General features: G+C 37.2%; 1 protein-coding gene across 5 annotated transcripts in view; it reads right to left on the reverse strand.

Annotated features, from left to right (window-relative positions):
* Window positions 1–25,912, reverse strand: part of WWC2 (WW and C2 domain containing 2) — a 192,914-nt gene that overhangs the window by 66,131 nt on the left and 100,871 nt on the right. For 4 of the 5 annotated variants that reach the window (XM_058192842.1, XM_058192845.1, XM_058192844.1 and 1 more), the window contains 7 exons: window positions 23,147–23,350; window positions 21,744–21,820; window positions 19,620–19,699; window positions 15,150–15,279; window positions 14,431–14,577; window positions 13,045–13,118; window positions 8,831–9,070 (listed from right to left, as the gene is read on the reverse strand). In XM_058192842.1, coding sequence (XP_058048825.1) covers window positions 8,831–9,070; window positions 13,045–13,118; window positions 14,431–14,577; window positions 15,150–15,279; window positions 19,620–19,699; window positions 21,744–21,820; window positions 23,147–23,350 — 952 coding nt within the window. Of the gene's footprint in view, window positions 1–8,830; window positions 9,071–13,044; window positions 13,119–14,430; window positions 14,578–15,149; window positions 15,280–19,619; window positions 19,700–19,797; window positions 19,859–21,743; window positions 21,821–23,146; window positions 23,351–25,912 lie in introns of those variants that run through there. The other variant, XM_058192846.1, reaches the window with a different exon arrangement.

A 25,912-nucleotide genomic window follows, 5' to 3' on the forward strand; every position in this document is an offset into this window, starting at 1 on the left:
AACACATCCCCACTGAAACCATTATATGTGGAGTTGAAACCAGCCTGACCAAAATCAACCCTGATGACGCTAACAGAATCAGGCTCAAAATCACCAACATCCTCTGCACCAGCAAGCCACCCAAAAGCAACTTACCCAAAGAGGAACAGACAGCAGTACTTAACCTGAAAGAAGACACCAGCATAATAATCCTACCAGTAGACAAGGGCAATGCCACGGTGGTTATGAACATATCTGACTACCAAACCAAATTAACCAATCTACTCCAAGACTCCACATACAAACCCCTAAACACAGATCCCACCACCTACCTAGAAAAAAACCACCAAATCCAAAATAAAAGCCTCCCCCATCAGCGAAGAAATCCAGCAAAAATCATTCCCAGAGAGAAATCATCCAGATGCCCTAAGCTATATGGTCTCCCCAAGATAAACAAAGAAGGAATTCCCACTTAGACCCATAGTCAGCTCCATAGGCTCACCTCTACAAAACCTAGCCAAATTTCTCGCCAAACAACTACAGCCCTATGCAGAATCCATCACCTCACACGTAAAAAACTCATTCCAGTTCATACAGATCATAAAGAAACAAAATTTACAGCCCAGCGATCTACTCGTGAGCTTCGATATCATATCCCCCTTCACCCAAGTGCCAATCAAAGAAGCCTTAACAGCCATCCAAAACAAATATAACCCCCCCAAGCACATCCTAGATCTGACCAATCACTGCCTATCCAACACATTCTTCATCTATAAAGGACAAAGATACAAACAAACAGAAGGAGCACCCATGGGATCACCCCTCTCACCTGTCATTGCAAACCTCTACATGGAACACTTTGAAACCCAAGCTCTAGAAAAATCTGACCACAAACCCAAACTCTGGCTCAGATATGTAGACCTTCATAATCTAGCCACACGGGAAAGAAAAACTGGACAACTTCCTCATACACCTCAACAGCCTACACCCCATAATACAATTCACCATGGAAACAGAAGCTAACAACCAACTTCCCTTCCTGGATGTTTTAGTCTACAGGAAATCCAATGGCTCCCTAGGACACACCATCTACCAGAAGAAAACACACACAAACCGCTATCTGCACGCACTCTCACATCACCACCCAGCACAGATCAACTCCATAGCCAAGACACTCATCTCCAGAACAAAATGCTTAGCTGACAAACACCTAAAAACTGAACTACACACTCTCACTAACATACTAACATCCAATGGATTCCAAAGAAATAAGATTACCAAATTAATCCATAAAGAACCCCCCACTAAAATCCAAGACAGAGAACAAGAAAACGGCACAGCCCTCCTCCCATATATAAAAGGCACCACAGACAGAATCAGCAAGATCCTCCACAAACATAACATCAAGACAGCATTCTGCACAAACCAAAAAATATCCACCATCCTAAGAAACCCCAAAGACAAAATTGAGTTAGAAAATCAAGGAGTATATGAAATCCCATGCACTGCCTGCCCCACCACATACATTGGACAAACCAACAGAAGAATAAGTGCACGCATTGAAGAACACAAGAACTCAGTCAAAAAAGAGGAACCAACTTCTTCCATGGTCCAACACCTTAAAGCCACAGGACACGATATTGACTTTAAAAGACCAGAACTATCGCCAAAACTGAACACTTTAACAACAGAATAATCAGAGAAGCCATCGAGATGAAAAATGCCACACAGCATGAACAAGCGAGATGATACCTCCGCCTACCAGCCATTTGGAAACCCGCCCTTATTGACAAGCGAGTCCTTAACACGAGGAATGACACCAGACCCACACTCACGAGGTCCACACAGGATGTCACCACCACATCCACCCAGAAAGCAGACCCAAACCCACACTGATCAGGAAGCCCGACCAAGGACCAGAAGCCAGACCGCAGCTGCAACATTAGCCATTTCAAACCCCTCCAATCCATACATGCAGCAGACTGACACCCACTATGAAGATGTAGCACGACCACGAAGCCAAACAGCAGCGGTGCAGCTCACCAGCTCAAATCCCCTGCAACTCAGACTAATCTGAGCACAACCAAGCCCCCACCCAAACAGGACACACCCCCAGCCAATCAGAGCACAAAAAAACCCCCATCCAATCAGACCACAGCCAAGCTCCCACCCAATCAGTTCAAACCCCCACTAGCAGTTAAAAAGGAAGAAACAGCTGCAATCACACATTGCTCCCAGAAGCATGAAGCTGAAGCCTGAAGATGACGAATGAGACTCCGTCGAAACGTCGCCAAGACACTTCCAATTTTACGCGGGAGAAAACTCGAATAACCAAAGACATATATATATATATATATATATTTGTTTTCTGAGGTTTTCGCGGGTGTTTGTATGTAGGTCTTTGGTTATTCGGGTTTTCTCCCGCGTAAAGACACTTCCAATTTTACGCGGGAGAAAACCCGAATAACCAAAGACATATATATATATATATATATTTGTTTTCTGAGGTTTTCGCGGGTATTTGTATGTAGGTCTTTGATTATTCGGGTTTTCTCCCGCGTAAAGACTCTTCCAATTTTACACGGGAGAAAACCCGAACAACCAAAGACATATATATATATATATATATATATATATATATATATTTGTTTTCTGAGGTTTTCGCGGGTGTTTGTATGTAGGTCTTTGGTTATTCGGGTTTTCTCCCACGTAAAATTGGAAGTGTCTTGGCGACGTTTCGACGAAGTCTCATTCGTCATCTTCAGGCTTCAGCTTCGTGCTTCTGGGAGCAATGTGTGATTGCAGCTGTTTCTTCCTTTTTAACTGCTAGTGGGGGTTTGAACTGATTGGGTGGGAGCTTGGCTGTGGTCTGATTGGATGGGGGTTTTTTTGTGCTCTGATTGGCTGGGGGTGTGTCCTGTTTGGGTGGGGGCTTGGTTGTGCTCAGATTAGTCTGAGTTGCAGGGGGATTTGAGCTGGTGAGCTGCACCGCTGCTGTTTGGCTTCGTGGTCGTGGTTATGCTACATCTTCGTAGTGGGTATCAGTCTGCTGCATGTATGGATTGGAGGGGTTTGAAATGGCTAATGTTGCAGCTGCGGTCTGGCTTCTGGTCCTTGGTCGTGCTTCCTGATCAGTGTGGGTTTGGGTCTGCTTTCTGGGTGGATGTGTGGTGGTGACATCCTGTGTGGACCTCGTGAGTGTGGGTCTGGTGTCATTCCTCGTGTTAAGGACTCGTTTGTCAATAAGGGCGGGTTTCCAAATGGCTGGTAGGCGGGAGGTATCATCTCGTTTGTTCATGCTGTGTGGGCATTTTTCTATCTCGATGGCTTCTCTGATTATTCTGTTGTTAAAGTGTTCAGTTTTGGCGATAGTTCTGGTCTTTTTAAAGTCAATATCGTGTCCTGTGGCTTTAAGGTGTTGGACCATGGAAGAAGTTGGTTCCTCTTTTTTGACTGAGTTCTTGTGTTCTTCAATGCGTGCACTTATTCTTCTGTTGGTTTGTCCAATGTATGTGGTGGGGCAGGCAGTGCATGGGATTTCATATACTCCTTGATTTTCTAACTCAATTTTGTCTTTGGGGTTTCTTAGGATGGTGGATATTTTTTGGTTTGTGCAGAATGCTGTCTTGATGTTATGTTTGTGGAGGATCTTGCTGATTCTGTCTGTGGTGCCTTTTATATATGGGAGGAGGGCTGTGCCGTTTAAAAAGGAAGAAACAGCTGCAATCGCACATTGCTCCCAGAAGCACGAAGCTGAAGCCTGAAGATGACGAATGAGACTTCGTCGAAACGTCGCCAAGACACTTCCAATTTTACGCGGGAGAAAACCCGAATAACCAAAGACCTATATATATATATATATATATATATATATATATATATATATATATATATATATATATATATATATATACACTTTATATACTTAGACTTATATACAGCTTCAGTGCTTTACAGCCCTCTCTAAGCTGTTTACAGAGTCAGCAAATTGCCCCCAACAACCTGGGTGCTCATTTTACTGACCTCCAAAGGATGGAAGGCTGAGTCAACCTTGAGCCTGGTGAGATTCGAACTACCAAACTGCTGATAATCAGCAGTCAGCAAAAGTAGCCTGCAGTACTGCATTCTAATCCCATGGAGGTTAGATAGGAGGTATGATACATGGAACTAATATTGATTATTTTATACAATTTATTCCTTGATGGTCTCAAAAATTCTCACTGTGGCATATTCCACTAGCCCAGTGCCTTCCTTTCTGTCCCTCCTTTACCTCACAGCAGAGCTATTAATACAGTGTCCTTGAATGCATTTCATCAACCCATCTTCTTCCTGATTCTTTTCCTGTGTCTTTTTTCCTCTGCTTTCCTTCAACCATTGCAATCTGTGGCTATGTGATGAAAAGGGTCCGGGCTATACGAAAGCAACGTGAATGGTTGGAACCTCCCCAATTTCATATTTCACTCCTTTCCTTATTTTTTTTTTTTTATTCAAAAAGTTTTACAGAAAATTTTCCCCCCTTCCCCCCCCCTTCACAACCCCCCTCCCCCCCCCGACTTCCTGGAACGAGCACAAGGTATAGTTAAAAATAAAACAAACATATGCTAAAAAATTTTCGTCCCAACTTAATTATACCCCTACAATCATCAATTCCTAACTTCCCCCGAAAACAATCAAAAATAATACATCATAATCATTCAAAAACAGTCTGATAACTCTTAGTCTGATATCTACGTTGAATATAGTCAATCCATTTTTTCCATTCCTTTAAGTATCTTTCTTGCGTATTGTCTTTCAAAAAGGCTGATATCTTCGCCATCTCAGCCAAATTGGCAACTTTCAATATCCATTCTTCTATTGTAGGTACTTCTTTTTTCTTCCAATATTGTCCTATTAGTAATCTTGCTGCAGTTATTAGATTTAAAATCAATTTAGTCTCAATTACTGTACAATCCGTAATAATTCCCAACAAAAAAAATTGCGGCAGGAACTTTATCTTCTTTTTCAAAACATTTTGTAAAATCCACCAAATTTTTATCCAAAAGGCCTTTATATCCTTACAAGTCCATCAAATATGAAAATATGTAGCATCATCACAATTACATCTCCAACATTTTGCTTGCATATCTGGGTACACGATAATTTCTTAGGATCTAAGTGCCATCTATAAAACATTTTATAAAAATTTTCCCTCAGATTCTGTGCCTGCATGAATTTAACATTTTTAACCCAATTTTTTCCCCAAATTTCCAATAATATTGGCTCCTGAAAATTTTGTGCCCACTTTATCATACAGTCCTTTACCAAGTCCCTTTCAGAATCTATTTCAAGTAACACATTATACAATCTCTTTATATGCTCCTGAGACTGATTTCTAATTTGCTTTACCAAATTTCCCTCGTTCTGCTCTATACCAATTTTCTGATCTTCCTTCCATCTAGCACGTAGTTGCTCATATTGAAACCAAGTATAATTTTTCCTTCTTCTTTAGTACGTGCAGAGATTTTAATTGCAAATTACCTCTTTCAGTATACAAAAGATCTTTATATGTAATCATTTCCTGATTCTGTTCTATATTTATATTCTCTATTGTATGTCTAGGACTTGCCCATATAGGAACCTTATAATTTAGTTTGTAAGAGTATTTTTTCCAAACACGCAGAAGAGCAGTTCTTAACACATGATTTTTAAAGGCCTTATCCACTTTTTTGTCATAAATTAAATATGCATGCCATCCATATAGCAAATCATAACCTTCTATATTCAAAATTCTTTCCTCCGTTAATTTAAACCAATCACTTATTACAGAGAGAGCAGCTGCTTCATAGTATAATTTAAAATTAGGCATTTTTAAACCTCCCCTTTCCCGGGACTCCTTTCCTTATTATCAGTGGCATCAAAAGCATTAGGTTCTTCTAGCTGTTACCCACTGTTTCAATTCATATCCAGACCAAGCATGGTTGCTTCAATTTATGCACAAACCACATGAAACCAGTTGCTCCACTAATGAAAGTGTTCATGCAAAAACTGCTTTGAATTTCATTAGCCGAAAGATAAGCAAAGCTGAAATAAGCAGAGGATTCAGACTGAGTCAAAAATGAGTGGTGCACTGTTCTCTCTCAATCATCTCCTCCCCCCCACTTTTTTTGCAAGTTTCCTTTGTTTTCTTCCTCAGCTCTTAATACTTTTCTCTCAAATGGCATTCCATGGTTATAGTTAGCATCCCCCTCTGGCTCAAATTACCTTCATCTTCTGTTTTCTAAAATCCATCAATTGTTTGTACTTTTTAATAATAAACAAAAAAAAAATTCCATAAAGTTCTGATCTAATTCCAATTTGTTCAAAAGCATTTTCATCAAAAAGTAACCTTTTTTTATAATAATCAAAAATTACTAACCTCTTTTTCCATTTTAAACTTTCTTACATCCAATCCTTGTTGAGCCTTTTGCCAACATTTTTAAATCTTTGAAACCTGGCTTTTTCTTTTAATCCAGAAAAAATGTTGACTCAACAAGTGAATTTCTCTTAGCCTACTGCTTAGAAAAGCTCGTTAGCTATTAATTGATTACAACTGAAACTGTTTAAGAAAGTGAGGCTTCTGCTAACCTTGTGTCCATAAAAGAGGCATTAGAGCTGTGAGCTTGACTGAAATGCTTCAGCTCCCAGCTGCTCAATTCATGAGTTCATCACAAAAAACCAGTTCCTGTAACATCTGTCCAGAGTGCAAGTGGGATATCTCACTTTCTTTCCTTATCTGGTAAAAGAAATTCACTGCCTGTCCACTGTTATCCACCACAATGCTATTCCCACCCTTTCAGGAATGTCTAATTTGCCATAGATCCACATTCAGAAGCAGATTTACCTGTTTTGCTAGCAGACCACCTTGCCTCTGAAGATCCCAGTCACAGTTGCCAGTGAAATGTCAGAAAGATAAAAAATAAGTCTCCCCAAAAATAAGACCAATCACGAAAATAAGCTCATGCCTGATTTTAAGCATGTGCCTAATATAAGCCCTACCCCCCCAAAAAGCCCCAGTGAAGACCGTCATCAGCCTGGGGGGATGGGTGTGGCAGCATTGGAGATGGCGAGGGTGCGAGGGATGGTGGTGTCCAGCAGCAGCTGCAGACTGTGCAGCGCAGGTGAGTTGATTATCTGTCCGAGCAGCAGGCAAAGGCAGAGGTGGGGGGAAGGCAGGCAACCTGGCCATGCCACAGGAAAGCCAAGAGTAGGTGGGCTAGAGCAGGTGGCCGGCTGTGGGAGATTTGTCTTCATATGGTGGCACTGGCACCAGATGGAGGCAGAGGCACATGGGGGGAAGGCAGGTGATCCCGACACTCCACGCTGGCCATGGGCAAGCCAAGAGATGAGAAAATAAGCCACCCATGGCCGGCCGCCCACTCCATCCCACTATCTCTCAGCTTGCCTGAGGCCCATCCGGATTGCATGCCTTCCCCCTGTACCTCTGCCTCCATCTGCTGTTGGTGTTGCCATGTAAAGATGAGCCTCCCATGGCCACCCGCCCACTCCGTCCTACCGTCTCTCGGCTTGCCTGCTCCATTGGGGCCTCGAGCAAGCAGAAGTGGACTTCCTGTAGATGGAAAAAAAATAAGACACCCCCCAAAATAAGCCCTAGTGCTTATTTTGGATTCTTTAAAAGATATAAACCCGGGTCTTATTTTCAGGGAAACACAGGGTAACAGATACCAGCCATGGAAGCCAACACTAGTATATTTCACCACAGTTTTTAAAATTTCATGACTTTAAATTATAAGTATTTACTTTAATTATAATTACCATGGTCATCTTTAACTCATGATAATACAGTAAGCCAAGGACAATGTCTTAACATACCAACAAGTCAAGAAGATCAAATTGCATGCTGCTTATTAACCTTCTCTTTACATAAGAGGGTAAACAAACTAGACAGCTTGATATAACATCCAAGCCAAGGATTACATTTATGGCATCCAAACAAGCCAGAAATGTGTTTAAATCAAGGTTTAAAATATCTACCTTATTTGTGCACAGCAACTATACAAACCTCTCCTTGTCTTTTCTTCATTAGCAGAGAATAGAAGGAAATAGGCTGCATTTACAGACAGAATGCAAAAACCCATGGCATATCCTGTAAGAGCATGATCAGTGTGCAAAAAGGGCACAGCAGATAAAAGGTGACACTTCTACAGTTCTCCATTTCTCTCCATTTATCAAAAGTTAAACATTTATATGCAGTACTTAAGGTTTTATAAACATGTTCTTAATTAACATAAACCCAATCTGCAATTCTTAACATTCTATGGTTTTCCAATCCATTTTCTTTTTAAAAATATACTTTATTCTAGAAGGCTAAATAATCTCCGTGTGGACCTTGATATAAATGAATAGAGTCCAGCTGCCCTAGTATATACCTTCTGAATTTAGTTAACTCCTTTGCATGTGTGTGGAAAAACATCTCTATCAACTATAAGTGGCTCCAGTGCAGAAGCAATGAGAATAATATTTGCAGTAAGAAGTTCATAAGGTCTCAGCTATTATCCCAAAACTTGCCAATGATATATTGCACTCTGCTGACTTCCTTCAGCTATTTAACATCAGGACTTGCTATTTTCATGCTGGTCGCAAATGAAGAACAACAGAGAGCTTGAAGTAATATGAACTCTGTGAATTCTGTCACAGTGTGAAGGTCTTTCTGTATTACTGCCCACTAGACTAATTTTAAATTTAATTAAAATGTACATAGAACAGCTACTGAAAGAAAATGGCCCATTAGGGCACAACTCAGACTCTCCAGTAAGTATAAAGGTTAAGATGAAGGAATAAATAAATGATAGAGGGAAATGATTTTTTTCTATACCTCTCTGTAAGTTCATCACTAGGTGTGCTTTTCATAGATAGTTCCTCTTCCAGTCTCTTCCTTTCTGCTTCTAAATGCTTCAATTCATCTTGCGTGCGTTTACATGAGGTGACAAATTGAAGTTCTTTCAGAAGCTCTTCCTTTTCATTTATCAGCATCAATTTTTCCTTCTCAATTTCTAGTGCCCCAGGCCAAGCTTCACCTTTTAACTTAGAAAGTTCTATTTTTAAGTTTGCCATTCTAAAAGAGACAGACAGACAGACACAAAGAACAGATAAAGAAGGACTTCAATAGGACAAAAACAAAGGAAAAGTGAGAAGGTCTCTTATCTCCTTGCCTCCTCCACTGTCAGGAGCTCCATAATACAGTAGCACCTATATTATATGAAGCCTAACAAATGCATAATAATAATAAAATAATAATAAAATAATTGGGATGTGGTGGCTCAGTGGCTAAGATGCTGAGCTTGTCGATCGAAAGGTCAGCAATTCAGCAGTTCGAATCCCTAGTTCCACGTAACAGGGTGAGCTCCTTTTACTTGTCCCAGCTTCTGCCAACCTAGCAGTTTGAAAGCATGTAAAATATGCAAGTAGAAAAATAGGGACCACCTTTGGTGGGAAGGTAACAGCGTTCCATGCGCCTTTGGTGTTTAGCCATGCCGGCCACATGACCACTGACAGCGCTTCGGACAGCGCTGGCTCTTTGGCTTTGAAACAGAGATGAGCACCGCCCCCTAGAGTTGGGAACGACTAGCACATATGTGCAAGGGGAACCTTTACCTTTAACAAACGCAAGCCGAAATCATGCAGAGCATTTCTAATTATTTTTCTGCTTATTTATTTATTTAGCATTTTTACAATGCTAATGCAGAGTAGTAGTTTAGCTGCCTGTTTAACAACTCTGTTAGGTACACACTTGTGTGCTTCCCAAGGTGCACCATAGGAGGTGAGCTAGCTTTGCACCAGAAAGAAAGATGAGTGGCTTTTCCTGCAGCAACATCCAAGGCCCTCTCCTTCCACCTTGTGAACAGGTGTCGCAACCTGGAAGGTTCGGGGCCAGCAGGATTTTAACTGCTGCATGAAGCATCGGGTTGTCTCTCCACCAAAGTGGTACCTATTTATCTATTTGCATAGAACATGCTTTTGAACTGCTAGGTGGGCAGAAGCTGAGCTGATGGGAGCTGACCTCACCATGCAGTGCTAAGACTTGAACCACCAGAGTGGAGACCATATCCAGTTTCATTAAGCCACTGAGCCATCGTACCTCATTTTTCTAGCAAGTCAATATATAAAAATATTTTAAATAAACGTATCATGTAGCATCCTTAATTCTGACCAAGTTTTTCACTGTACCATAGACATTTGGTGGAGTTAAAGGCCAGAGGATAAGATAGTGTGCAGCTCTTTTCACATGAAGTGAATGAATCAAATTCATATCATTTATCATTTATTTGATTTTATATCACCTTTATTATTTTTATACATAAAAAACAACAACACAACAATGCTATGAGGTGGATTGGTTGAGAGACTGCGTCTGGCCCTAAGTCATCCAGTGAGGTTTCATGTCTAAAGTGGGATTAGAACTAGACTAGAACTCCCAGCACCTTAACCACTACACCAAACTAGATCTATAATCTGATCTGTTCAGGGTTATCTTAGTTAACAATTAGGGACAGGAAAAATAAGAACCCTTGGTAAGTTCCTGAGAGTCGAGTGAAGTGCAGTATTCACATGATGGTTGGTTTTATTACAAAGTGATTTACCAATTGATAAGTTTTTAATTGCAAGATAATGAAAACTTTTAATGAACAAAGGGTTTCATTTTATAATTACTACCACATGAAAATAGCAGCTGTCAGCCTTCTCTGACATTCATTTTATGGAATGTTCTCCTAAAGAGATAATGTTTCAAATTCTTTCCAGCATAAAAATACAAAATGTTGGCATAGACTAAACCAAAAATCTGATCCACTATCCCATTTACATAGTGCCCCCCCCTCAGTGAAACTTAACAAAAGGTCATGAGTACACCAGTATTCTTACTCATGGATTATGATATTACAGGAAATATATGGAGGTCTAATGTAACCATTAAGGCATTTATAATCCATTGATTATATAATCACTTTTAAAGCCATTTAAGTTGGTGTCTACTATGTAGTATTAATATTTACAGCTTAGCCTTCTTATTTTGATTTCTTAAATAGCTAAGCGGCAGTTCTAAAAGCTATGTATAACTAACATGGAAAGAAATAAAATCATTCTTGCTTACTAAATAAAGGCCCATACTGATGGAATGCATCAGGTTTATTTCATTTTATCAATGGTTCATATTTAGCCAAGCCTGGCTAGAAATAACCCTGACTACTACCGTATTCAATGACATGCAAGGTGGGATGGTGTCTCAAAGAGTTTTTTTCTTCTTTAAAATGTTACTTATCAGTAATTGTTACTGACTGATCATCTCTCCAGCTACCAGAGCATGCTTCTTAGCTTCTTATAGAGGATGACTTGCCTTTAATATTGTACTTGATCACTGAATTAAGTTTTCAAGTCTTCTCGACTGACACTGCTTGTCAATTCCAAATTTTATTTTAATGGCAGGTTTCTACATATATTTGAACCATTTAAATGTTTTGAATAGGATGTTGAAGGCTTCCTGAAGCCTTTTAGAAACAATATTCTCAATTTATTAATGTGATGAGAAAAAAGATGATGAACTGAAAGTATTATTTATGCTGTATCATTTACATTATTGTACATGTAGACCTACCGCCTTGTGTAGTGACTGTTATGACAGCACTGAAAAACCAATTTTGCAACCAATCTTTGAATTGAAAACTCATGTGACACCCATGCGGTCACATGATTGATATTCAGGCACTTGCAACTAACAGGCATTTACACATTTACATGATCACCATTTGGGTCTTTGCAACTGGTTTGTGACTAGCAGAATCAATAGAGAAGGCGACAGTAAACAGTCAGTTTGGTATTGTGGTTGAAGTGCTGGCCTAAATCCTAGGAGACTGTAAGCTGACTCAGTGATTCTGGGCTGGTCACTCTCTCTCAGCCCAACCCACCTCACAGGATTGTTGTGTGTGGAAAATAGAAGGAGGAAGGAGAATTATGTATGTTCACTGCTTTGAGTTATTTATAAAAGTGAGTCAGGGAGACTGAGCAAGAGTGGATTGGCAAGGGTGTATGAGGAAGCAGTATGAATCAGGGACAGCGCAGAAGGGTATGGCATGAACACAGAAGTGGCTAGAGCAGAATGTGTGGGAGGGGATATTTATCCTAGTGATTTGCAACCTTCCCTGCCAGTTCCCCAATTAACTTTCTCAGGAGGATGGCAGTGAAGGTTGCAAATAGCAATCATGTGTTTATCAATTGGTTATAAGTGTGAACTGATTGCCAGATGCCCAGATTGTGATCACATAACTGCAGGGGTGCTGGGATGGCCAGAACTCCAAGGACCAGGTATAGCCACATTTGTCCAGTGCTATCCGCAACTTCAAACAGTCACTGAAAGCATGACTGAAGATCTAGGACTACCTATTCAATTATGAGTTCTAGGAACATTTTTGTTGCTTTTTAACATTTCAAGTAGTAATTTTTTCATCATCTGCAATTTCTATAGATATCAATAAGGATTTCCCATGTTATCTGAAAACAATTGTGATTCCTTTTTAGGTTGAAAAGCTCACTTTATTCAGATCTAACATTGCCTTTGAGTATGCGGTATGTATTATGCACCTTGGTTCTAATATTGAATTTAAGATTGCTGTGTTACATTTTATGTCATTACAATTAAGATTATGTTCTTAACGCCACTAGTTTATATATCCTAATTTTCCTATTATCACCTAAACCTACAAGCAGTTTTGAAGTGTAAAGTGTTTGTTTTGCAAGTGAGGAAACTGCTAGTAATAACCTATTTCCCTGAATTTGCTGTTTAATTTGGTTCACATTCTTTTGCTTACAATTCTTTTGTTAGTGGAAACAAAATAGCTCCGAGTATTCACTAATAGTCCAATATACAAAAATAAATGATCCAATATACACAAATAAATGATCCTGATAAGAATATTAAACTATGTTTTCAAGAGATGCATCCAGTAGATGTCACTGCAAGCATTATATTGGCTACATGGCTTTATAGACTGAGATACAAAATGTATATTGTAACAAAGAAATAAACTCTTTTTTTACCTTCTTTTAGCTTCTTCATACTGAAGACTCAATCTGACCTTTTCAGCTAAATTGGCCATGTTCTTTACACTGACCTGTTGAAAGAATCACCATCTCACAGCATATATCATTAAGGAAACATGAAATAATTTGATTTATTTAGCTAAATAAGCTAAATTAAATAGAAACACATTTCAAAACACTAATAGCTGTTTTGTCAGCTCAACAGCTAATTCAAACGTTTTCTAAAAGAATATATGTTTATTATTATTAAATAACCTTAGGATATATTTTAACAGAAGAAGGTACAGTTCTATTAAGGCCAACTTTGAACCTCCATTTAATCCCAAGTTGTTGCTTAGCACTTTGAACTCAGAACTTAAGAGATCGATGAAGCTCAAAGAAGGACTTCAATGAGACTGAAATTGTTAAAAACCACATTTAAGTATGGGCTGCTTCTAAGAAAATCCAATCATTCACAGAGCCTTTTATGATTCCACCTTAAGAAATAGACCAAAGTTTGGAAAACATTTGTGAATATAAACCTATGGCAATCATCCCAGTCACTGAGAAATATTTTAAAGTGACTAAATTGGACTTTTTAAAATTGGACTTTAGGGTTTGATCATTGCTTTTTGGAGAAAAAATAAATAAGGTTCACTTATATTTATATACATCAATATTCAATGAATATATGTCATTTTTGATAAGATCTACTTGACATAATGTGTTCGATGACTTCAAAAATGACTTCAGATTAAATTAAAATGTTTTTGGAAAGTGATACCAATAAGCTCTAACAAAATCTGGAGGGGAGAGGGAGATGTGGTTAGACTGAATCTCACATTGTTAATCTAAATTCAGGATATCAGGGGATATCAGAAGGCAGGGGAAAAGAAGGCAGGGGAAGGGAGGAAAGATGTCCAATGAAATTCTTAAAATAAATAATAGAAGATGATGATGTATTCCATAGTATAGTAAAGGTTTAGTTTCATGTGAATAAGAAAAAATTGGAAGTTTTTAATATGACTGTTGTAGCTACTTTGCTAAATTAAAACCAACTTGGATTACAATAATATTCTAGAATAAAATTCATATCTGAAAAAACACAAGAAAAAAATTTGCAAACCAGAAAATTTTATTCCAGTTCTGCTTATTAATGATAATGACATAGATACTATTTGTAGATAACCCGCATTCCAAATATCCCATCTAGAAAATCTGACACATCCCTATCACTTAGTAGAATTTCTGCAGCACAAAGAAAGGAGTGCCTTTTGAGAGTGAAACATGAGAGCCATTCTCTAGAATGTTCTTGATATATCGACTAACATTTGACTTAGATCTCTTCAAGAGTGTTCCATAGTTTTTTTTAATCCCCACCTTTAAATAATAGGAAAAACATACATCACCAGAAATGTCTGTCTGAGACCCTGCATCCAAAGTTTGCTTAGAGAGAGACTGTTGGGAATGTGCCAGGCTGCATCTCAAATCTGATTCTGATTGGGCAATAGTTTGACCAAGAAGGAATCTTTCTCTCAACTTTGCAAGGCTCTGGGAACAACAACAACACATCATTGCAGCTTTGTTATTACAAAAGAACACCACCACAAGAAATGCATAGGCAAGAGAGAGAATAATTTAGAAAGGAATATCTTATAATTGTTCATCAACATTTACCATATCTATTTTGAAAGACAACTTGGTGCATGCATTCTCCACTTTGTCTCTCAAACAAGATATTTAAAAAGACCTAACTAAAGGAAACTTTAGGTAGCTATTTCAATGCTATCTTGCAATGGTTTCCAAAGCCTGGAAATGAAAATGGCAATCAGCAAACATTTTACAAGGCCAAAAGATATGCTCATAACTCTGTAATCAATAAAACAATGCAGTCAAAATACCCCCACCCTACCAAACGTATATGGGAGATACTAAGATACACATATCCAGTTTCCAAGATCCAGTTCTGTAACTTAATCTCTCTCTTTTATTCTTTTCTACAAATTTAATAAGACCTTAGAAACCACCTCTCTTACTTATTATGATGGCTGTTAGGGCCTAATGTACCCTTATTCCCAAAAGACCACCACAACAAGTGCTGAACAAAAATGATATTAAAATACCTTCATTAAATCTTGCTTTTCTTTTTCACCAGAGCTTATAGCTTTTTGGATAGACTTCAATTCATTCATAACAGCTTTAGCTTCACTTAACTCATATCCATTCTGGCCTCCAGACATTTTTTGGTCAATTCTGTAAAATAGTACATTGATAATAATTCTTTAAAAAAAAGAATTTATTCCTGGCATTTAGACGAATAACCGATCGAGGGAAAGAGAAACAGGCAATTCTAATAATATTACCTTCCATAAATAGCGACTATTTTCAATCAAAATATAGGAGCATCAGAGAGTACTTTAATCTTTCCAAATTCTATCCCTACAATAGATAGGTGGGAATAGAGATCTTTGGCAAACTGACAGCACAAAGCTTCAAATCACCCAGAAATTAAAGCTACATTCTTATATGTACCTCCCTAGGAAAAAACCTTTTTAATCCAAGTGAATTTTGCTTCTGAGGAAATAACATAGTATTGCACAAGTTTAATAAAGTTCATAGTGTGTATCTACCTAAGTTGGTCAAATGCCTATGCTGCAATATAGTTACAGTATTAACTTTCTTCCCTTAAAGGAAGAAAAGGTCTGTCATTATTCATAGATTTGTCTTCTTAGGGTTCATTTGATTAAATTACCTGATATTTTATAATTAAAACAATATTATGAAGTCAAAATTTACCAAGAAAGTATGAACAAATGTAAATATCCAATCTCTTTTTCCTACTTTTACTTTTCTATAGACTAAAAAGTTTTGTCATACATCTGAATCAGATTCCATTTTCATCCAAATACTACAGGTTAACAGGAAGAAATGTACATACATACGTACATACATACATACATACACCTACATCCACATCTCCCTAAAATATATTCTACATTGTAAGATAGGTAAATGGAGGTTACTGAAATTAGAAATGATTATAATCTCCGTAATATTATTTTTGATTTGTTAGACCAATTTATTACACATACAGTAATCTAGGATTTTTTAAACTTATCATTTCCTGGCCTGCTTCCCACAAAATACTAAGTCATACTGAGTAACTTGAACTAAGATCTCCTCCCAAAATTAAATGCTGATATTACTGCATAGATTAGACTTTAGTATCTCTAGTGTAACGTATTTTCCTCAAAGAATGAAAGCAAAAAGAATTATGTGGTGTTTTACATATTATTGATCAATTATTTTAAAGTATTCATCTGCATCTATAACATTAACTCCCAGAGGCACAGTTTAAAAAAATAATTGGAATTTTAAAAGATTTTTAAAATTTACAATAAATATCTCTATTCATAACCAAAACAGATCTGATAAAAATTAATTTCAATCACTATACTAAATAGTAGAATTAAGCAAGAAAAACAGCAATCCAATAGGAACAATTAAAAGTATGTGCTTCAATAAAATAAATAATAAAAAGAAAACAGCATCACTAAAGGAATGTCAGGTGTGAAAGATCAGGTTCACATGTGAAGGTTCAATTTAACTGATTTATTGCTAAAAGCCCATGCACAGGAATCTTCTCAACTAATGGTCAGCACTTGGTTAGAGTTAGATAAGGGTCAATGGTAGTGAGGGCGGGGAGGGTAGACTTAGTTCGTTTGTGGCTACATAGGGTTTCTAGGCTGATTCCTCTTTTCACCCCTACCCCTGGTTCTGTCACTCCTTTTCCTACACCACCCTCCCCTTCAAAAATAGTCTCCCCCTTCTTCCATGGCATCATTCTGTTTCCCCCTGGATATGCCCACTGATACTGGTTCAGTGGTGGGATTCAGCCAGTTCGCACCAGTTTGAGAGAACCGGTTGTTAACTTTCTGAGCAGTTTGGCAAAGTGGTTGTTGGAAGAAATCATTAGGGCAGAGAACCGGTTGTTAAATTACTTGAATCCCACCACTGGACTGGTTAATCCTTTCAGCTACAGAGTCCTCACATGGTGAAGTGAGGGAGACAGTAGTTTGGTCAAAAAATGATGAAACTGCTGAATCAAGTCAGGTGGCATAGACATACCTGCTATTGTCCCAGTTCATTGAGATTCAGAGTACCTTTTCCAATGGATCAGATATTGTGTGCTTTTGCCCCTTTGCCTAGAATCCTGGATTTCTTATACTTGGTATTCCTTTTCTCCTTTCACAATTACAGACAGTGAGAGTGGGTGCCAGGAGTGTAAGGTGCTAGGGGATTTATCTTTGACCAACAAAGATCAATGAAAAACTGGATGCACTTTCATGGAGGGTGGTATCTGCCTTGCCATTCATTCCAGAATGGTAAGCTGAAGACAAGATAACCTGAACATTCAAAAATGGGACCAGTGCCCTCCAAAATCTGGAAGCAAGTTGACTTCCTCTAGTGGAGACAACTCCGGAGACCATGCCTCTATATTGATAGATGTGATTCAAAAAGAGCTGAGCCGTTTCCTTGGCAGTAAGCAACCCTTTATAAGGGGTGAAGTGAGCCATTTTTGTGAAAAGATCCACTATGACTAGATTGGCTGTTTAGCTGAGGACTGAGGGTAAATCAACAGCAGTCAAAGGATGTTGGACAGAGTTCATTTGTGGCTACGTAGTGATTTTAGGATGATCCCTCTTTTCACTTTTCCCTCAGGATCTGCTAGTCCTTCTATAAGAAGGAATGCCATGGTTTTCTTTTTTCCAATATAATCTATCATTCTTACTTTACCAAGTTATATTTTCCAAGGAGAAGATTCACAAACAGTTTAAAACTTGAAAGGGCTTACATATACTCTTACAGAGGATTTTTGCACTGGAAATAAAATCTTTTCTTGACTTTATTATGGGCTTCCAATTAAAAAAATAATTACTCAAGAATTAGCTTAGAGCAAAATTATCCACATAATTTGACGTGTTAAATTTCATTAAAGAAAAGAGCCTTTGCACTCTATTGCGGGAAACAGAGATGTCTAGTTGTTGTGTAAATAGGAGATTAAAATATTATCAGTTAAACGACATATATGATGGAGATTAATTTACCTACCCCAAACTAGAGAAAAGAAGGGAAACCACTAGTCCAAAGCTTGTAACACTAAACCAGAATTTAACATTATGTTAAGCATGCTCTACACCTGGATCCTATTTAAATATGCTATTGACAGCACAGTATTTACTTCCTAATCATGTTTGATTTTTGCTGCATTATCATCCAACCTGGATTAACTGCACATAAAAACAAGTGATATGAATCAGAGCTTTTCCAGCATACTGCAGTTTTTGCTTGCTATTGCTTCAAAGTATTACATTTTAAGTTTCAACTATTTTTATAACAGATATGGCAGAAATGAATAAAGGGTCTTTACAATATAAAATGTATTCTGACTCCCTGCTTTCAATAAATAGAATTAGTGCTAGTCATAAACTGACAGCTACAATTTTCATAACAAATGTTCATTGTTTATTTGTTGTACGCTGCTGAATGTTTCTCAAACTTGCTTTGGTTTCCTAGTGAAATTACTTGCAAGCAAGTTGGTTTTCAAACAACATTTCATTTTACATTAATGTAACACAACCAGTGTGTTGGACTAAGTTTAATTTTAATAGAAGCAGAAATTCTAAAGCCTTAGGTATACTTATGCTTTAAAAGAAAAAGCAAACTGGGAACAAAAAAATACGAGCATTTTTTATTATCTCCAACGTTTATTTAAATTTTAAAAGTCTGCGGTTGTGAATTGTTTAAACTTTAATTCTGTTTAATTTCATATTTTAAGATCATTTGGTATAGTAATAGGGATTACAGGAAGATTTAAATTCTTAACCATTTAAAAAAAATAAAAAAGGAACACTTGCAAGAAATCTGCTCAACTTTCTTTTAAGTACATTTATTTACCACTGGGTATTCTGTAATATGCCATCAGAGTTAATATAGCTGCTATTTATTTGCCACCCAGCCAATTTAGATGATTGACTTTTCCTTTTGGGCAGGGCAGTCTTCAAACAGATATTCGTATTATGCTTGTCTAAACTTTGCCAAATACAAGTACAGTGAGCAGGCACTTAGGGAATGCAAAGATCAGTGGAGCAAAAAGAACATGGGATTTCTCCAATTTCTGATTTATTTCAGCCCCATCTTTCCTCGGTTTCAACCTTCTCACTGAAGCTTGTCCTTTTCCATGACAGTTAAATATTCAGTAAAGGTCTAATTATACTTAAAGGGCGCATGGTGCCAAATAACCAGCCTGCAATATTGCTTCTCTTGTCTTTTTTTGCTGCTTTTTTGCTTTTCTCCATCACACAAGTGGCAGACAGGGACCTATTCAATTCTTTCACTTTTTACACGTTTTAAACAGCTTTCTGCTTTTCTTTCTTAATAACAGGGCATTTTAAAGATGGTTAGATTTTCTATAGGCAATTGGTTGTAGATTTTTCTCACCTATTTCAAGAGAAATAATTATTCTATTTGATTTAGTTCTAACCTATGGGATGAATTATTTAAGTCAATTTCAATTATTTTCATATACTCACTGTTGCAATGTTTCATAGCCTTGCTCCTTATATAATAATTCTTGCTTCATCTGCAAGAGTTCCCGCTTCAGTTTTTTAACCTTGTATGTAAAAATAAGAAGTTTAAGACATTGCTTTTAAGATAGTGTAAAATAGTTTAGAATAATTAGCACCGTTAAACATGAACAATAAACAATACCTGGTATCTCGAATTGTCCTTGTTTCTGCTTTTTTAATATTACCACCATACATGTAAGACCACATGAAATCGAATTTATCACATGATATTCTGTGGAAAAAATGTTTTTCTTTCAAGTTCCTGCTGACTTGATTCAACATCCTCTAATTTATAATGTTAAAATGATCCACAGCTATAGACAGCATCATAGGACAGGAAAGCTGTTCCCTTTAATTCAGGGGTGTCCAATCTTAGCAATTTTAAGACTTGTGGACTTCAAATCCTAGAATTCTGGGATTGAAGTCCACAACTCTTAAAGTTGCCAAGGTTGGACACCGCTGCTTTAACTACTTTTCTGTGACTATACCTCCCCTGTGGAGCAGCATCCTCCCTTCCAAGATATAGATGCCCCAATCCTCTTCTTCTTTTGTAATACTTCTTTTGTAAGACCTGTTTCCCTAGATGTTTGGGCCAAGAGGTTAGGTGAGCTCCCCTGGTGATGTCAGTTTTGTTGTTGTTGTTGTTTTGAGGGTTGTTGTTTTAAAAAGGAAATGAAGGGTTGTATTCTGTAATGGTGGCTTTAATCTTTGTCTGCTGTGAGACAATTAACTTTATAAATCATACAAATGAATAAATAAAACCTTCTTAACTAAATCTTCAGGACTATTCTTCTCTCTGCAGATTTTTTTTTACACAAGAAAAGACTGACAGCAACCATCGATTCTAAATGGAAAAAGGAGGAAATCCTTTAAATAGGGGGAAAAATTATTTTGTTTCAACATGGAGAAAAAAAAATAAGAGGCCCAATAAGAACCACAACTACGTATCAGGTGATTGGCTATATGTACTAAAATTGTGAGGGAACTACTTGAATCCTGCCGCACATACTGTATATGTACATTATGGTTTAGACATTCTACTAAACATATTGTATCTTAAAACACTAGTTATCTCAAAAATTTAAATATTTAGTCAAACAGTAGTCCAACGTTGTTGGTTTTTTATTGCTATTTTCAATGACATTCAAATTCATTTACCAAGGGTGCTAGCAGTCAGCAATTACAAACCAGAAAGCTATGTATATAACTAATGTTCTTATTAAATTCTAATAAACATGATGAGCAGGTCAAAAGATATGCTTTTATAGGTCATTGCTTTCTCCAGCAGACCTACATAGATTGGACATGAACGCTATCTCTAGATTTGCCTATTAGTGTTCAGAATTCATTTCTACAGAAAAAAGGACTATTACCACTGTGGATATGCTAATGCTTACTAATATTGTGAAAATGAACTATTCATAAATAATTAATTGGTCTGAAAATAATTCTTCATATATGTGTACCACTGTTCGGCTCTGAACACTGGCATAACTTGTGTTTCAATAAAGTCAGCACCATGACCTCATGTAAATAAACCATTGTTAGCATTTGCTGAACACCAAGGAATTCTATTGTCCTAATGTTCATGACAAGCATCTGGTATGAGAGATATGCTGGATTAAAAGAGGTATCTTTATTTGGATAACATCATTTACCGTGAAATTCATATTCGCTTGCTAAGTTAACTTGTCAAAGCCTGTATGTCTAAGGAAGCTATTCTTATTCAAAAGAGGACTTATCATCAATATAGCCATAGGGAAATAGCTTAAGAGAAAAAGAGCACAAATAAGATCAGGGGAGGACTGCTGACAGGCATCAATGTGTGGGCAGAGGAAAGGAGGGAAATAGAATCTATAAAAAGGACAAAAATTTCCAAATGGGCACATTAGACAATGTTCATTTCAGAACATAAATCCTTAAGTGGATATCTTTGGTTTAATACTTGTCTCCATATGTTGATCATGAACAAGCTCTAAAGCAAGTATTACTTTTAAAATTATTAGCATTACAAATGTCCACAAAAATATAGGCTTGTATATGTAGACAATTTAGTTGAGTTATTGGGAGATTTCAAAGCATCCTTACCCTTAATCTTGTAGTGGAGATTTCTGCTTTCAGAATATCAGGATCATACTTTGTGCTGGAAGAGGAGCTTGAGAAAACTTATTAGGGGAATAAGGGGGAAAAAATAATGAACCGTTTGGGATATCATTTTATGTTTCAATTCCCTAAAATATTCAAAACAGTAGTTCAACACAGTTATAAAAAGCAAAATAAAAGATTGGTTACTATATTACAATGAAAACTATAAAATGTAAGGAGCAATTATTCAAAGTATTTTCACTTTTATCATGTGGATAGCATTATTTGTTTATTACCTTTATTTACTCATTTTCTCTAAGAGCTATTAGTGGTGTATGCACCTACTTTTATTCCCATAAAGCAACCCTTGAAATAGGAGGAGGAGGGCCTTCTCTGTCATTGCACCTGCCCTCTGGAACATCTCAGCTCCCATTTTCCTAACCTTCTGTAAGAGCCTAAAGACCTGACTCCTGGAGCTCCAATGGTGAGCACCACAGTGTATGTGGTTGATTAACATCAGATCCCACCTCTCCACCATCCTGCTTCCACCCTCCCCATCTTTTAATTGCGCTGCAGTGTTTGATTTTTTTGTACTAACTTATTTATATTTTTAGTTTTTATAATTTTTATCTTTTATGATTGTAAGCTATCTAGAGTTACCTTGAGGTAAGATGGGCAGCCAATAAATTTTAGAAATAATAAATCAATAAACAGATTTCTGTCCTTTCAGATGGAAAAATGCTAGCTAACATCAGCATTCTGAGCCTTTCAGAACGATGGCATTTGTTTGCAGTTTTGCCAGATTTGAGGTCCATTCTTCAAGTGTACCAAAAGATTCCCCCCGCCCTTGGTTTACTGTGGATGTGAAATCCTTTGGTGTGCTGGAGGAATGGGCCTCAAATCTGGTGAAAACACTAACGAATGCCATAATTCTTGTGATTGTTTTTCCCAATGGAGCAGAGACCAATGGGAAGAGATAGAAGGCTTCCTGAATGTGGTGGGAGGCCCAGGCACTCCACTTAACAATTGCAACTAGAAAAGCAGGGAATACAGTCATTGAGTAAAGCAGTCATGTAGCATCTCATTTAAGACCATTTTGCTCAACGACTAATATTACAGGCCCAATTGTGGTTGTAATTGGAGGACTACCAGTATGTATTTGATGCAGATAAAGAAATGTTCAAATTCTCTGTAAAACTGAACTGGTTAGTAAATGAGAACCCTCTGATTTACCCTCCCCAAATCAGTTGCTGCAGCTCCCAGGACTGGGATAGTTTAACTAGGGCTGGCCACAATTGTTTCTTGAAGATCACCCAGATCTTTTGAATCGAGAAATGCAAGTTAAAAAACATGAAAAGAGAGGGATAGTATATTTCACATATTATACATATGTCTTTGATACATACGACTTGTATAAGAGCTTGATTTTTCCTTGTAAACATCATTCAGCCGTACATATTCACCCAAGGCAAGAGCCAGCCTCTGCTCTTTCACATGGAAAAGTTCTTTCTTAGTGCTAAGCGCATCTTGAGCTACAGTAAGATAATCTTTTAACATTTTTTCTTGTTCTTGTCGCCACTGCTTTCTTGGATCTTCTATCTGTGTAGTTTCTGTAAAGGAACAACAAGAAAACATAAATAATCATAGTAATAGTACTCCTAACTACAATTTCAAAAAAGCCAACTATGACCTTATAAACAATGACCTCTCATCTCTTGACTGGCAAAATCTGTTCTCAACCTGTATCACTGCAGAAGACCACTATAAAGTTTTCCTACTTGAAATCAATAGAATCATCAAACTATATGTATCACAAATCACCACCAAAATAAAAAAAAGCAAATTACCCATATCAATAAAAAAGCTTCAATCCAAAAAAAAAAAAACCCTCTGGAGAAGAAACAAAAAGGGCTATGTAGCAAACTTCAAAAACCGCTACAGAAATATTTGCAACCAAATAAAAACTAAATGTACCATTTACCACATCAAGCAAGAAGAAGACCTTCTGCGCACAAATTCAATTCGTGCTTTTTATAATTTTGTGAACAATAAACTTAAAGAATCAAGATCCATCCCACCACTAAAAGAATCTAAGGGCAAAGAATGTAATGATGAAACAGTTAAAGCAAACCTCTTAAACACATTCTTTGGCTCAGTCTTTGTTAACAGTGATGGCTCATATCCAACATTCCCCAATCGTACCAACAATGAGTACAACGACTTAACACATATAGACTTCACAGAAGATAATGTTGAAAAAGCTCTTCGCAACCTGAAACCATCTTTATCTATTGGGCCTGATGGACTATGTGCATGCTTCTTAAAAAAACTTTCCAGTAATATAGCAGAACCCCTAAGCATAATCTTTGATACAGCTTTCATGACTAGTTCCCTTCCCAAACTTTGGTCTTTAGCCACAGTCATCCCTATCTTCAAAAAAGGAGATCCCAGCCTAGTTGAAAATTACAGACCAATCTCTCTTTGCTGTGTCACCTGCAAAGTAATGGAATCTATCATCAACCAATCCATTACCCTCCACCTCAAAACAAACAACCTACTCTCTAATAAACAATTTGGTTTCAGAAAAAAATTATCATGTAACTTACAACTTCTCCACTGCAAAAACATATGGACTACTAATCTTGATCAAGGCAAAGCAATAGATGCAATCTACATAGACTTCTGCAAAGCTTTCGACTCAGTAGTACATGATAAACTTCTCCTAAAACTAAAATCCTACGGCATTTCAGGACCTGTTCACAATTGGATAACTGCTTTCCTGTCAAACAGACAACAAGTGGTCAAAATTGGCAATGCTCTATCAAATTCTGTTCCTGTCAAAAGTGGCATTCCTCAAGGCAGCGTTCTTGGACCAACACTCTTCATACTACATATAAATGATCTCTATGACCTTATCTCAAGTTATTGTGTTCTCTTTGCTGACGATGTCAAATTATTCAACACCACCAACAATACTACTACCCTTCAAAAAGACCTTGACTTTGTATCCGATTGGTCTAAAACTTGGCAACTCCAAATCTCAACCAGCAAATGCTCAGTCTTACATATTGGAAAAAAAACCCAAACACTAAGTACATGCTTGATGAACATTACCTTACAGATGACCCCCCACCCTGTTAAAGACCTTGGAGTTTTCATATCAAATGATGTAAGTGCCAAAGCCCACTACAACTACATCGCAAAAAAGGCATTAAGAGTTGTAAACCTAATCTTACGTAGCTTCTTCTCCAGAAACACTACACTACTAACTAGAGCTTACAAAACATTTGCTAGACCAATTTTTGAATATAGCTCGCCTGTCTGGAACCCATACCACATTTCAGAAATCAATACAATTGAACGTGTCCAGAAATATTTTACAAGAAGAGTTCTCCACTCCTCTGAATACAACAAAATACCTTATGCCACCAGACTTGAAATCCTGGGATTAGAAAACATAGAACTCCGCCGACTCCGACAAGACCTGTGTTTAACACATAGAATCATCTATTGCAATGTCCTTTCTGTTAAAGACTACTTCAGCTTCAAACGCAATAATACAAGAGCAAACAATAGATTTAAACTTAATGTTAACCACTTCAATCTTGATTGCAGAAAATATGACTTTTGTAGAAGAGTTGTTAACGCTTGGAACACACTACCTGACACTCTGGTTTCTTCTCAAAATCCCAAAAGCTTTAACCAAAAAATGTCTACTATTGACCTCACCCCATTCCTAAGAGGACTATAAGGGAGGTGCATAAGAGCACAAAAGTGCCTACCGTTCCTATCCTATTGTTTCCTTTCATTATATCAAATTAATACAGTTGTTGCATACTTTTGCTCATATATATGCTTATATGATGTGTTGTTGTTTTATGTTGATGTTTGTGTATACTGTTGTGACAAAATAAAATAAAAAACAAAAAAAAAACCCTTCCATTCAATTAAGACCCCTTAAATCTGTTAGTGTCTTAAATCTAAAAACAAAAACAAAAATCAAAAATTTTTATCCACTTTTATTTGGGTACATGCATAAGGAACACATTGTTATTAGGTATTGACATTTATTTATCAAATACCTTAGGAAAACATTTGTACATGTCTTAGAGAAAATAATCATTTTTACTTGTATGTTTTGACACATATTTTAAGCTGATTCAAAGAGTACA

Source organism: Ahaetulla prasina, chromosome 8 (genome assembly GCF_028640845.1).
Source record: "Ahaetulla prasina isolate Xishuangbanna chromosome 8, ASM2864084v1, whole genome shotgun sequence".
Taxonomy (NCBI): domain Eukaryota; kingdom Metazoa; phylum Chordata; class Lepidosauria; order Squamata; family Colubridae; genus Ahaetulla; species Ahaetulla prasina.